At 40.1% G+C, this 13,906-nt stretch overlaps 1 protein-coding gene across 1 annotated transcript in view; it reads right to left on the bottom strand.

Annotated features, from left to right (window-relative positions):
• The window catches only part of APBB1IP (amyloid beta precursor protein binding family B member 1 interacting protein), a 96,595-nt gene that overhangs the window by 21,699 nt on the left and 60,990 nt on the right, over positions 1 to 13,906 (bottom strand). Inside the window, exons 8-9 of the mRNA XM_047066252.1 lie at positions 3,205 to 3,291; positions 740 to 883 (exon numbers count right to left, since the gene is read on the bottom strand). Coding sequence (XP_046922208.1) covers positions 740 to 883; positions 3,205 to 3,291 — 231 coding nt within the window. The remainder of the gene's footprint in view (positions 1 to 739; positions 884 to 3,204; positions 3,292 to 13,906) is intronic.

Genomic DNA, 13,906 nt, shown 5'->3' with positions numbered 1-13,906 from the left:
GCCATTGGGTGGTGCCCTGGATTTGGCAGTGAAGGCAAAATGCTTCAGCATACCCCAGATATACAGAGCTGAGAGGTATCCTAAAGCTTTTTAATGGTGAACAAAAGATGGAAATGCCCCAAGCCTCTAAAATAAGGGTCTCAGGAAAAGCTAATGGTCATAATGAGAGTCTAAATTCATTTCAAAGATGAGGAATTTATGATATGCTTGTACTTCTGAGGCAATAATCCTGAATCACCAAGTAGAAGTTAAACGATAGCTAAGATCCTCTCTTAAAACAAACAGGCAGGGAAAGGCATATAGCACACCTCAGAGAACAATTTAAATGCTCAGGGAATAAGGGCTACAATCTTGATGTAGATCTGTCAATGCTTATGCCTCTATGATTCCAGATAGAAGTTTATATATAGACTATAGAACAAGAGAGTAAATACAGGAGGAAAACGTCCTCAGAAATAGGTACGTAAAGTAGCAAATTACTCTCTAGAAAAGTGCTTCTGCTATAATTTTTGAAACCTGACTTTAAAACAGATAAAATTCTTTGCCTTCAGGAGAAAGCTATGGAAAAATTCAAAAGAACTTCTGTAATTCTGTCAGAATAGGATATGCATTTATATAAACACTGTAGGAACACAAATCTCAAACAAAGGAGTGTATTTAAATTACTGTCTGAGAATTTCTTCAGTTTCATTTTCATGAAATGATTTTTTGATAAAGCGTATTACTTTATTTTCCTGACCTTAGTCTTTCCTTTGGGTACATAATAAATTCCAGAAGCCCGTAAAAGAAAATAGCGCCTTTTCCAGGATTTCTTTCCGTCTTCTTTCAGATAAAGAGCTCCTTCAAGTTCTGGCACAATGACAGATGTTCCACAGAAACTTTCCTGAAATTGAGATTCCAATTATGGAGAACACGTGAAAAAAAACCACAAATTTTTGTTTACATTTAAACAAACTATGGCAAACTAGCCTTTTAGCCAAACCAGCTAAAAGTCACTTGTCTGTAACTCTGAATGCATACACTTATACTGCATGCTGTTTGCCAAAAGAAAGGAAGGGTACCATGGTGGTTGAACCTCAGCTCTTGAGTTAGACGTCAAGGCTTCTCAGCCACTTACTTTTGTGACCGTGGGCAAGTCATTAAATCTCAGTTCCTTTGCTTGCAAAAATGGAGTAATAATAGCTCCAACTTCATAAGAAAGGTTATGAGTACAATCTTGGTATACTGTGAAAGTAAGCATTAAATAAAGGCTATTTCTGTTATTATAAGTTGGTAAATAGAAAAATTATTCCTTTTCCTATAAGTAAAAATAATTACTATTTTACTGCCACTAAACAGGAAAGTTAGAATATATAATCCTTCACATAAACATGTGTATGTTAATTTATTCTTGGGATAGTTTTCTCATTGAAGAATGAAGAAGGCAGTTATTAACACTATGGTATCAGAAAAGGAGAAGGACAAAGCAGATTTTGTAGGTGTAGATTTTCGAATGTGAAAACTTACATATAATGAAATAATTCTTAGTAAATTTCTTTTAAAAAGCAATTCAGTAAAAGTGCAGCATTCTATTCCAGTTCAAATACTCAAACTTACTTTTGGCTTTCTTTTTTGTAACTCTCAACCCCCTTCTACTCCATCTCATAAATGGAGAATAACTTTTAGTTTTGTACCCTGCCAGGAAATGTATATATAGTGGAGCTGGGACACATTTTTGTTCACATTCTCCTCCAATTTAGCTAGTATTAGTTGCCTTGTCAATAATCTCTTCAATCAGATATTTGCCCCAAATTAGAAACCAGAATAGTGCTGATTTTTCATAGTGTAACATCCTCTGTATTTTCTTTCACATCCAGCCTTTAATGCACCGCTGAAGTCCTAGAACAAGAACTATTCAGGCAACTGTATAAACCAAGGCACAAGCTGTCCCTGAGTTACAGACAGCTGATGATTAAAAACAAATGGCTGTGTCAGGAAACTTCACTCTCCCCTTCCCTGTCTGTCAGTTTCCATCACTGCTAGGTACACTCAGAACCTGAATCTCCTTGTTGCTGGGAACCCGGTGCTTTTTCTTCCTCGACACAACCTGGAGTCTGCTAAATGCAGAGAATGTCCCTATTCCCACTGCTACACCTTCGTGTGAAATACCTACTGTGCTCTTGGCTCCAGAAGCCGGAATTTATAACATGTTTTCAGGACCTTCTGAGTGGCAGAAGGTTCTGATGCCTGCTCCATCTGGTTACGGGCCTGTGAGAATGTGGTGGGGAGAGAAACCTGTGCAGGAGCCTGGCCAGGTCTTGGTGAATAAGAGAAAGGGTGCTAATCAATGTCAGCGAACTGGCTCCAGGTGTGAACATGCATCCAGAGCTCACCAGGTCATCTGAATCTTCAGAAGAAGCCTCAAAAGAAAAGAAAAGGTCAACACATTTTTGAAGGTGAAGAAAACCTGGGCTGGAACCCTACACAGGTTTTCTTCACCCTCACAAGTGTGTTGACTTTAGATCTCTGCACTCATCTGCATTATGTGCTGGGACCAGAGCCCTGATTTTTAGCACAGTTACTACGTGAAAACTCACCAGGAGTTTCAAAAAAAACCAACCACCAAATAAACTTCTGGAACACGCCCCTATGGTGATAATCATGAACATCTGCACAGTAATCGACCCAGTGCTTCCATTACCGCCCTGGATCGCTGTAATAATTCAGTATGATCCAGGACACTGAAGTTCTTGGACTTGCCGCATAACATCCGAACCTCAATGGCAGACCCAGACCTTGTGTCAGGTCTCCTAAGTGCAAAGCCCACACTTCCTACCACACCTGGCTACTGAAAGAACATCTTAGAATTCACTGTAAACAAGGTTTGGAAATCCTTACATCTGACTTCTGGGGAGCACTTCAGTAATGAAAAACATGGAATGTTAAGAGACGAGTTTTACGTGGATTCTTAAGTGTTTTAGGCGAGAATCACTAATCCAACTTCATGAAAGTAAAATATAGTCTAAAGCCATACTTTTAAACAACTGACTCAGAACCAGTTTAATTATCTAAATAGCTATAATTTAGTAATAATTTGATTTTAAAACCCCAAGTTGAAATTTCAGTGTGTCTCAGAATATCCCATTGTTCTAAGAAGCAAATAATTTAAAAATAGATACAGTTAGCATCCTTCTCTTTTCTTCTACTCTGCAAAATTACACTTACCTCAAGTAAGGATTCCTTGTTCTTAGCATTCATTTTCTCACTTGTTTCCTTCCCTTCTTTTTTTCCTTTGTTATCCAAGTAAAAATTCTAAAGAAAATATTAAGAGATCAGAATCAGTGAGTGTTCATCGCCATGCTAGCCACTGCAAGGGACTCACTGTCTTGCTGTAGAGAGAAGACGCACCTATAGGAAAAAGAGTGGGGACCACAGCATATGGTATCTGTCCACCAAGTGCCTTACCGAGGCTTTACCAAGTGCTGACTACTGAGGCGGATGTAAAACCTTCTCTTCCTCCCATTGTGCACAATCAACAAGGAAACAAACATAAGATAGAAAACACTAGCAAAGGATATGACAACATTTAATTGTTAAATTCCATTGTCTAGAAGACGTGTCAAATGCTGGAAGTGGGGAGACCCTAATGTACTGGAAGAGCCTGGGTCTGGATTGCTGGTGGAGCCCGTGCCCCATGTGCTTGTGGAGGTCATGTAGCCTCCCAAGGTCCTGTGGACTAGAGATTCTGGCTGATGAAGAGAAACTTGAAATCTGGATTTTTATAAATTTAGTGACTACTTTAAATTTTAAAAACCACAGCACAGGGTTTGCTGCTTGGCAACTTCTTCTTTTTTTTTTTATTATTTAAAAAAAATTTTTTTTTCAACGTTTTTATTTATTTTTGGGACAGAGAGAGACAGAGCATGAACGGGGGAGGGGCAGAGAGAGAGGGAGACACAGAATCGGAAACAGGCTCCAGGCTCCAAGCCATCAGCCCAGAGCCCGACGCGGGGCTCGAACTCACGGACCGCGAGATCGTGACCTGGCTGAAGTCGGACGCTTAACCGACTGCGCCACCCAGGCGCCCCAACTGCTTGGCAACTTCTAAGGACAGACAGAAGCAGAAAGGGAATTTCTGGAAAGGGAACTGGCCTCACAACGGACAGGGAAGACCATGGTTTTAAAGCATTCATGAATGGGTGCAGAGTCTCTAAGTGGGGTTTGTATTAACCCATGTATCATACCTTGTTAATACTGAGTATCAATGAGAGGGCTGAGACAAAATGATAAACGAATGTTTCCAAAAAATCATGAGTATCCAAGGGTTAATCTTCACATAACCAGTACAGCTGAGGTATCAATATACACAGTGATTATTATGAGTGACCAGTGTCATAATTAAAACACTGAGGACTTTTATGTGAAAATGTAGAGTTTTGTAAAATAACGCATGAAAAAAATGTATTAAAACTGGAACATATACCTCTGGAGGACAGTGACTGAATTTAGACATAAATGTGTCTAACAGACATAGGAAAAGATGCTCAATATCTGTAAAAATACAAATTAAAACTACAATGAGATATAACCTCCCATCTGTCAGAATGGCCAAAATTAACAAAACAAGAAACAACAAGTGTTGGTGAGGATGTAGAGAAAAAGGAACACTCATGCACTGTTGGTGGGAATGCAAACTGGTGCAGCTATTCTGGAAAACAGGATGAGGTTCCTCAAAAAGTTAAAAATAGAACTACCCTATGATTCAGGAATCGCATTACTGGGTATTTACTCCAAAAGTACAAAAACACTAATTCAAAAGGATACATGCACCCCTATGGTTATTGCAGCATTATTTACAATAGCCAAACTAGGGAAGCAGCCCAGGTGTCCATAAATAGATAAATGGATAAAGAACACACACACACACACACACACACACACACACACACGCACACAAGAATATTACTTAGCCATAAAAAAGAATAAAATCTTGATGTTTGCAACAACAGAGATGGAGCTAGATGGAAACCAATTTGACAATAAATTATATATATATATATATACACGTATATATATTCTATATACATATACATATATATAAAAGAGACTGACCAAAAAAAGGGGTGGAGCTAGAGACCATAATGCTAAGTGAAATAGTCAGAGAAAAACAAATACCGTATGGTTTCACTCATATGTGGAATTTAAGAAACAAAACAAACAAGCAAAGGAAAAAAAGAGAGATACAAACCAACAGACTCTTAACTACAGAGAACAAACTGATGGTTACCAGAGGGGATGTGGGGGGGGGGGAAATGAGGGAAATAGGTGATGAGGATTAAGGAATGCACTTTTCATAAGAAGCACTGGGCAAGATATGGAATTGTTCAATTACTCACTATATTGTCCACCTGAGACTAATAGAACATTTTTTAAAAAGTTTATTTATTTATTTAGAGAGAGATGAGGGAAGGGGAAGAGAGAGAGAGAGAGAGAGACAAAGAATCTCAAGCAGGCTCCACACTTTTAGCACAGAGTCCTATGCAGGGCTTGAACTCACGAACCGTGAGATCATAACCTGAGCTGAAACCAAGAACTGGATGCTTAGCCAACTGAGCCACCTAGGCTCCCCAAAATAATGCTGTATGTTAACTATACTGAAATTAAAATGAAAACTAACTTGGGGCACCTGGGTGGCTTAGTCGGTTGAGTGTCCGACTTCGGCTCAGGTCACGATCTCACTGTTTGTGGGTTTGAGCCCCATGTCGGGCTCTGTGCTGACAGTTCAGAGCCTGGAGCCTGCTTCAGATTCTGTCTCCCTCTGTCTCTGCTCCATCCCCCCACCCCCCCCCCCCCCCGCCACTCAAACTCTGTCTCTCTCTCCTTCAAAAATAAATAAACATTAAAAAAATTTTTTAATGAAAACTTACTAAATATTTAAAAAAAAAGAACAGAGTGTACTGGACAGAAGAGAAGGAAGCAAAGTGCAGGCAAATAAAATATGCAGAATTAGGATATTTCCTGGGGACAGAATGCATAAAAATGGCAATTTGCCAACTTCAATAGGGGAAATCAGTCAAGTACAATTGCTTTGATAATTCTTACCGAATTATCTTTTCATATGTTTGTCAATACTTTTACTTATTTGAAAAGGAAAGCACATCATGAATTAGTGTGATTATCATCTAGGATTCAGAAACTATTTTAATTTTACATGTTTGGCTTGAAGATCATGACTAACCATTAATATGTAACATATACTACCTGCCAGAAGTCGACACCAAGAGCTCACTTACAAGAACCCCACAACATAGGTACTATTACTACTTTACAGGTAAGGAAGCAGGAGGATTAAGTGATTGGCCAAAGGCCAGTCAGTGCCAGAACTTTGAGTTCTTCCTCATTTTTTTTTCAGTATTAAAATGCTCTAAATACCATAGGAGAGAACCCGGCACAACAGTGTGGATGCACTTAATGCCACTGAACTATACCCTTAAAAATGATTAAAATGGTGAATTCCATGTTATGAATATTTTGCCACAATAAAAAAAAACTGAGCAGTGAAGAGTAAAGGCAGAGAGTGATGCCTACAAGCACACCTCTTACATGGCAAGTGAACCATGTAAGAGTGGGAAGAAGGGACAGAGGAAACGCTGCTGCCTGAGCTATTCACCATCATGTGGCAAAAGGAGAACACCTCAGGGACAGGTAAGAGAAGAGCCTTTCTAAACTGTGAGGGGCCTCATTTTATAAGGATATCCCAAAGGGCCAGGATCTGTAGCTTTGTCTTTCTCTAAGACTTTTCCAAGATCCCTTTCATTTTTTCAGATTCAGAGTAACTTTTTTTTTCCTTCCAAGTGATGGTGCTATCTGTTTTTATTTTTTTACTTTTTTTTTTAAAAATTGTATTTATTAAAAAAAAGTTCATTTATTTTGAGAGAGACAGAGTGTGGGGGGCGCAGAGGAGAGGGGAGAGAATCCCAAGCAGGCTCCATGCTGTCAGTGCAGAGCCCAACATGGGGCTCAATCTCATGAACCATGAGATCATGACCTGAGCTGAGATCAAGAGTCAGACGCTTAACCGACTGAGCTATCCAGGCACCCTTACACTGTTTTTGTTTTAAAGAAAATGGAAAAAACCCACGAAGTAAATCTGAGCTGGAGTTGAGAGACGGTAGTCCTTAGAATGGACCCACTGTCCTTGGGTCAGAACTTTTCATCAGTCGTGAAGTCAGCTAACTCAACTTGAGCTGCTCTGTAGCAAGCAGTGGAACTCAAGAGTTAACTCCTTATCTGTTACTCATGGAAACTGTGGACAAGCTGAGGTGAACAATAAAAGAACTTTAAAATGGGAAATGAGACTTTCAGTTACAGCTTGATCCCTTTTCTCACAACTGAGAATGCAAGACTTGGGGGCAGCTGGAGAGGAAAGAAACAGAGAAAATATATTACTTTGTAATATCACCTTCTTGGAACAAAGAGTAAACTAATCAGTTCTCAGTCCATGAATGAATATTCGTGAGTATTCTCTACATGTAAAATATCCTTGTTCCTAAGAATCTTTTTCTGTTTCCAGAGACTCTCTTCGGTCTTTATTTTTTTTAAATTTTTTAAATGTTTATTTATTTGAGAGAGAGAGAGAGTGGGAGCAGAGGAGGGGCAGAGACAGAGTGGGGGAGAAAATCCCAAGCAGGCTCCATGTTCAGACATGGAGCCCAACATGGGGCTTGATCTCATTACTGTGAGATCACAACCTGAGCTGATATCAAGATTTGGATGCTTAACCAACTGAACCACACCGGCACCCCTAAACCTCTAGTTTGGTTTCGGGCAACAGCTGACCTCCATTTGCACATCTGGCACTTATTTAGGAATAGCAGACCACCTGTGATTCCAATCAAGTGGGAAGAGGAGACTTTCTAATGACAACCAGACAGAGAAACTAAGGTAAATAAAGTTGCTCTTAGATAGTAAGGTTCTACTGTCCCAACCCACTTTACCCAAAAGAAGCAATACCACCTGGGCAAGAGGGGCCCCTGCCCTGACTCCACACTTTATTTTTTTTTAGGTTTACTTAATAATTTTGAGAAACACAGCACAAGTGGGGGAGAACAGAGAGAGAGGAAGAGAGAGAGAATCCCAAGTAGGCTCCATGCAGTCAGCACAGAGCCTGATGTGGGGCTTGAACTCACAAACTGTGAGATCATGACCTGAGCCTAAATCAAGAGTTGGACACTTAACTGACTGATCCATCCAGGTGCCCCCTGACTCCACACTTTAAAGGGTCCCTGTCTTGACCCTCATTCAGCCACTCCCCCACTCACAGGGCAGTAAGTTTATGGGGCCAAAGGGATAGTCCATACTCCACAAACTCAGAACCTTGGAATTCCCTGCCCAAATGGCCCTGAGGCTCTGCCCTACACCCATCCTCCTGAGGGCAGATGGCACTGCTACTGTGTGCATCTAGGCCAGAAGGTGGCCAAGGGGCAGCTCCTGCAGGAGAGTGATGGGTTGTATGAAGCCTACTCTCTGGGCTGGAGTGTCCACATCATGCATACAAGGCCCAGGTGGGACAGGATAGATGGGGTGGGTGGAAGGGTAAGTCTAGGGGAAGGTCATGAGCACCTCCATGACACCACCTTTTTGCACAGTACTCAAAAGAAATCTAAGAATGCTAAGGCCAAACTTTTAGGTCATTATGAAGGCACCCAGGTAGGAAGATAGAACACATTTAACTGTTTATTAACTTGATTTAGAGCTTTAAATATATATAGATATATTGCCTATAGGCCTTCAATCTACTCTTGCCCTAGGCCCCATAAATATTGGGGGTGGGCTTTCCCAGAGGCCTATCTTCCATTCCCTGTGGGATTCCACAGTGCCTCCCACCTCATCTTTTTGTTCTTTTCTTCTAGTCATTAGGCCTACCTGAAATACAAAATAGAAATATAAAACAATTTCTTTAGGCTCTCTTTGAGGAGGTGCTTAGTTTTCTGGGATATTTGAAGCTTTGGGAAACTTTCTCAACTATAGAACAGCCACAATTGTTAATGAGTAGAACTGACACCTCTCCTTCCTCAACCTGGGTTTTTCTGCCCACCAACCTACATCCTTTAAATTCTACATCCTGGGCCCCAGGCTATAACAGGCCCCCATCTCTGACAACTCTGTCTTGGTGCTTAGAATATGGTGCTAAACACCACTCGTCAGCCCATAGTATCCTAGCTGTACTTCACTGGCTGCTGACCCCATGCCTCCAGACACACAGCCAAACATAATGTCCCCATGTTATGCATCTGTCCTCTGAATGTCCTCACTTCCTAAACAATGCTGGTTACTGCTTTTATTTTCACACTAGCTTGTAAATGCTTCTTCTTCTTCTGCCCATTACATCTGGAAGACACCCCTGGCCTTGCATCTCACCTACAGTCTCCTTCCCTGGCTGTTTTTCAATACAATCTGGGTGCTCAAGAAGCATCAATACAATGTGGATACAATACAAGAAGCATTCAATACAATGTGGATGCTCATGTAGTTCTTGAGCAAGTGCCTGGCATCATGGGGAACCTAGGGATTAAATCCTTACTTCCTTAATTTGTCCTGAACAACTTCAGGTAGCCTGAAGTTAGATTCCTATGCACACTTCTTTGATTACCTGCCCCAAAACTTGTGAGATTATACAGCATCGCTGTCTCAGATGGAAGTCTGGCCTGGCCCCACTGTGATCACCCTAATCCAAGAGCACCACTGACACCTTCTGGAGACATGTCCTCCCACATGCCTCCATCGCTTCTCTCATTCAGACTATTGTCTACAACGAAGCCAACTAAAATCATGGTATGTATTACACTTTGTGTGGATGATGGCCTTTACTTCTCACAACGTATTTCTAAAAACAAATTATCCTCATTTTCAGACAAGAAAAGACAGACTTGGTGAAGTTAGGTAATTTGCTCAAGGACCCACAGCTAACAAGCAATGGAGTCAGGATTCAAATCCCACCAGTCTGACTTTAGGAGCCACACTCTTGGCCACTTCAGGGTACTGCTTTCTAGTGAGAGGCAGTTTGGTAGAAACAAATCTGAACAGAAAACACGTTTTATGAAGCTGTCATCGAAAACCCTCAGCATAGCAGGTCAGGTCCACGGATTTGGCCCCGTGCATGCTATCCCCATAGCACTCTCCACGGCAGCCTCACTGCGCCTTTCTATTCCTTGAGCATGACATACAGTCTGATTATGGGCCTTTATAATTCTTCTCTATGGCTTGGAATCTCCCCTCCTGCCTCCCTCCTTCATCTCTGTTCCCTTGGTGAACATGAGAAACATGTTCCTCAGGGAGGCTGTCTCTGATCCCAAGGACTGAAAGACCCTCCTTCTGGAGGCTCCCAGAGTCTCCTGGTCTGTTCCTAATAAGACATATCAGATAAAGGGCTAGTATCCAAAATCTATAAAGAACTCACCATATTCCATACCCGAAAAACAGAGAATCCAGTGAAGAAATGGACAGAAGACATGAATAGACACTTTCTAACGAAGACATCCAGATGGCCAACAGGCACATGAAAAGATGCTCAGTGTAACTCCTCATCAGGGAAATACAAATCAAAACCACACTGAGATACCACCTCATGCCGGTCAGAGTGGCTAAAATGAATAAATCAGGAGACTATAGATGCTGGGGAGGATGTGGAGAAACAGGAACCCTCTTGCACTATTGGTGAGAATGCAAACTGGTGCAGCCACTCTGGAAAAAAGTGTGGAGGTTCCTCAAAAAATTAAAAATAGACCTACCCTATGACCCAACAATAGTACTGCTAGGAATTCACCCAAGGGATACAGGAGTGCTGATGCATAGGGGCACTTGTACCCCAATGTTTATAGCAGCACTGTCAACAACAGCCGAATTATGGAAAGAGCCGAAATATCCATCAACTGATGAATGGATAAAGAAGATGTGGTTTATATATACAATACAATACTACTTGGCAATGAGAAAGAATGAAATCTGGCTATTTGCAACAATGTGGATGGAACTGGAGGGTATTATGCTAAGTGAAATTAGTCAGGCAGAAAAAGACAGATATCATATGTTTTCACTCATGTGGATCCTGAGAAACTTAACAGAAGACCATGGGGGAGGGGAAGGGGGAAAAAAGTTACAGAGAGGGAAGGAGGCCAATCATAAGAGACTCTTAAATACTGAGAACAAACTGAAAGTTGATGGGGGGTGGGGGAGAGAGGAAAGTGGGTGATGGGCATTGAGGAGGGCACCTGTTGGGATGAACACTGGGTGTTGTATGGAAACCAATTTGACAATAAATTATATATGTGTATATATATATATATATTTATATACAAATATATTTATATACAAATATTTATTTGTATATTTTATTTGTATATTTTGTATATTTATGTATTTATATTTTGTATATTTGTGTATTTGTATATTTATTTGTGTATTATTGTATATTTATTTGTATATTTTATTTGTATATTTATATACAAATATTATATTTATATCAATATAATTTATATTTATATTATAAATATATATTTATATAAATATTATATATGTATATATGTGTGTGTGTGTGTGTGTGTGTGTGTGTGTATATATATATATATATATATGATACACACTTCACTGGCTATTATCAGCTAAGTGTCCTTACTGTCTGACAAGAAGTTCAGTAATACCTACCTTCCTTGAGCCTCCTAACAAGCTGAAGATGAAAATGACACAAATCATTATTTTATAACAGTTGTGACAGATTCAGAAGCAGAAGACAGTTAATTTAACTGTGGGGGAGCCTGAGTCACCATTCAAGGCCAGGCTGTGTTCAACTGTGTCCCCCCTTGGAGTGTATACTGAAGCCCCTCCAAGGGTAGATGGGCATCGATTTCTACACCCTCAACTTCCATACATACTCTTTTCTAAAATGGATCTGAGAGTGGAAGGCCCTTTTCCCACTTCCCAAGAGAAAGGCACACCTCACAACCACAGAGGATCTTACTGCCCTGGGTGGGGAGCTCAAAGGCTCAAAGCAAAGGGACAACTTGAAACATGGGTGGTGAGAGGGAAAGAAAGACTCACAACTCAAAACAAATCTTTTGGGAAGTCAAGTGGTTTCTAACTCTTTGCCTTTACACAATGGAAGGCACCTAATCATGTCAGGTGGTGCATTAAAAGAATCATCATTGATCTCTCAGTGGCAGGTAACTTGGAAGGAGTTCAAAGAATTTAATGGCATTGCTCTCACAAGGCTCTTCTATTCTTGTCCATTTACTTATGTGAACAAGGTTTCTCACTGCTTGCATCTATAAAAAGTACTTAACTTCTACAAAAATGAAAAATAGGAATATAATTGATACTGAACATTCATCCTTTTATCCTGGAACTAATCAGAGGGGAGAAGGTTTCATCTATTTATCTCATTAAGGATGTTTCCCCTTGGAGTTTTACTTTTTAATATTAATATCAATTGTTATAATTTTAATGTTTTTAAATTGTCAAGCAATTTAATTTCAATGTTTTTAAATTGTTCAACCAATTGTGTAATTTTTTAACACATAAGTGCCTCATGATGACAGGAAATTAAAAAATTACTTACCAATTTATAAATATAATTTGTTGAAGAGAAATATGAGAGAGAGCTCAATCAGAGACTTTCAGGCATAAAAATATATTAAAATAGGAGAAATCTTTGGGGAGAAAATGGAATGGGAATAGTTCAAGGGGAAAAACAAGGAACAATGTAAAATTTCCCAAATGTTAAAAAGGTTTATTGCACAACACCAAGAGTGAACCCTCATGTAAACTATGGACTTGGGTGATAATGGCATGTCAATCAATGTAGGTTCGCTGATTGTAACAAATATACCAGTGTGGTGGGGGATACTGATAGTGGGGGGGGGGGGGACTATGTATGTGTAGAAAGTATATGGGAACTTCCTCAATTTTATCATGAATTGAAAACTGCTCCAAGAAATAAAGTCTATTAACAAAAAGCTACTCATGTGCTTCTTACATGGAAAAGAAATCAAACTGCCACGAAACTATTTAGACTCCACTGGATAACTTTTAAAAATGTCAAAATTCATAATATGCTAGTCATTGCATTATTTGCATCTATTTAAGCTAGTGTTGAAAAATTCTGGATGTCAACACACAAATATGTGAGGTGGTATACAGCTTATAAAATTTCTTCCAGGGGGTATGCAACCACAAAAGTTTGACATCCGTTCATAGAGGCAGCCACCATCTGGGGTTGGCCATAAGGGGCTGTGTGGGGGAGAAGTAGCTCTTGGGAGTGAAGCCAAACAAAGCAATGACTGTCCAAAAGAATAAGTAGTTTTTAAATTTTTTTAATGTTTATTTATTTTTGAGAGAGACAGAGACAGAATGCAAGTGAGTTAGGGGCAGAGAGAGAGGGAGACACAGAGACAAAAGCAGGCTCCAGGGTCTGAGATTCCAGCACAGAGCCTGACGCGGGGCTCGAACTCTCGAGCCACGAGATCATGACCTGAGCCGAAGTCGGACACTCAACCGACTGAGCCACCCAGGCACTCCAGAATACGTAGTTTTTAAACGGAATAGGGCATAACAGCAACCAGGGGAATTCGCTATTCTGCTTTTCCTCATTTATAAATGGGGTGATCTGTTATTACCTCCGGAAATACAGACCAGTCATCCTGGTGGAATTCCTTTTATTTTTGAAATTTATTTCTTAAATGTTTATTTAAAACATTTTTTTTATATATATGAAATTTATTGACAAATTGGTTTCCATACAACACCCAGTGCTCATCCCAAAAGGTGCCCTCCTCAATACCCATCACCCACCCTCCCCTCCCTCCCACCCCCCATCAACCCTCAGTTTGTTCTCAGTTTTTAACAGTCTCTTATGCTTTGGCTCTCTCCCACT

Source organism: Lynx rufus, unplaced genomic scaffold, assembly GCF_022079265.1.
Source record: "Lynx rufus isolate CCGP_SWC_20201006 ecotype Redwood Valley unplaced genomic scaffold, mLynRuf1.p SCAF_7, whole genome shotgun sequence".
NCBI classification, from domain to species: Eukaryota; Metazoa; Chordata; class Mammalia; order Carnivora; family Felidae; genus Lynx; species Lynx rufus.
This window is presented reverse-complemented; position numbering and strand designations above follow the sequence as displayed.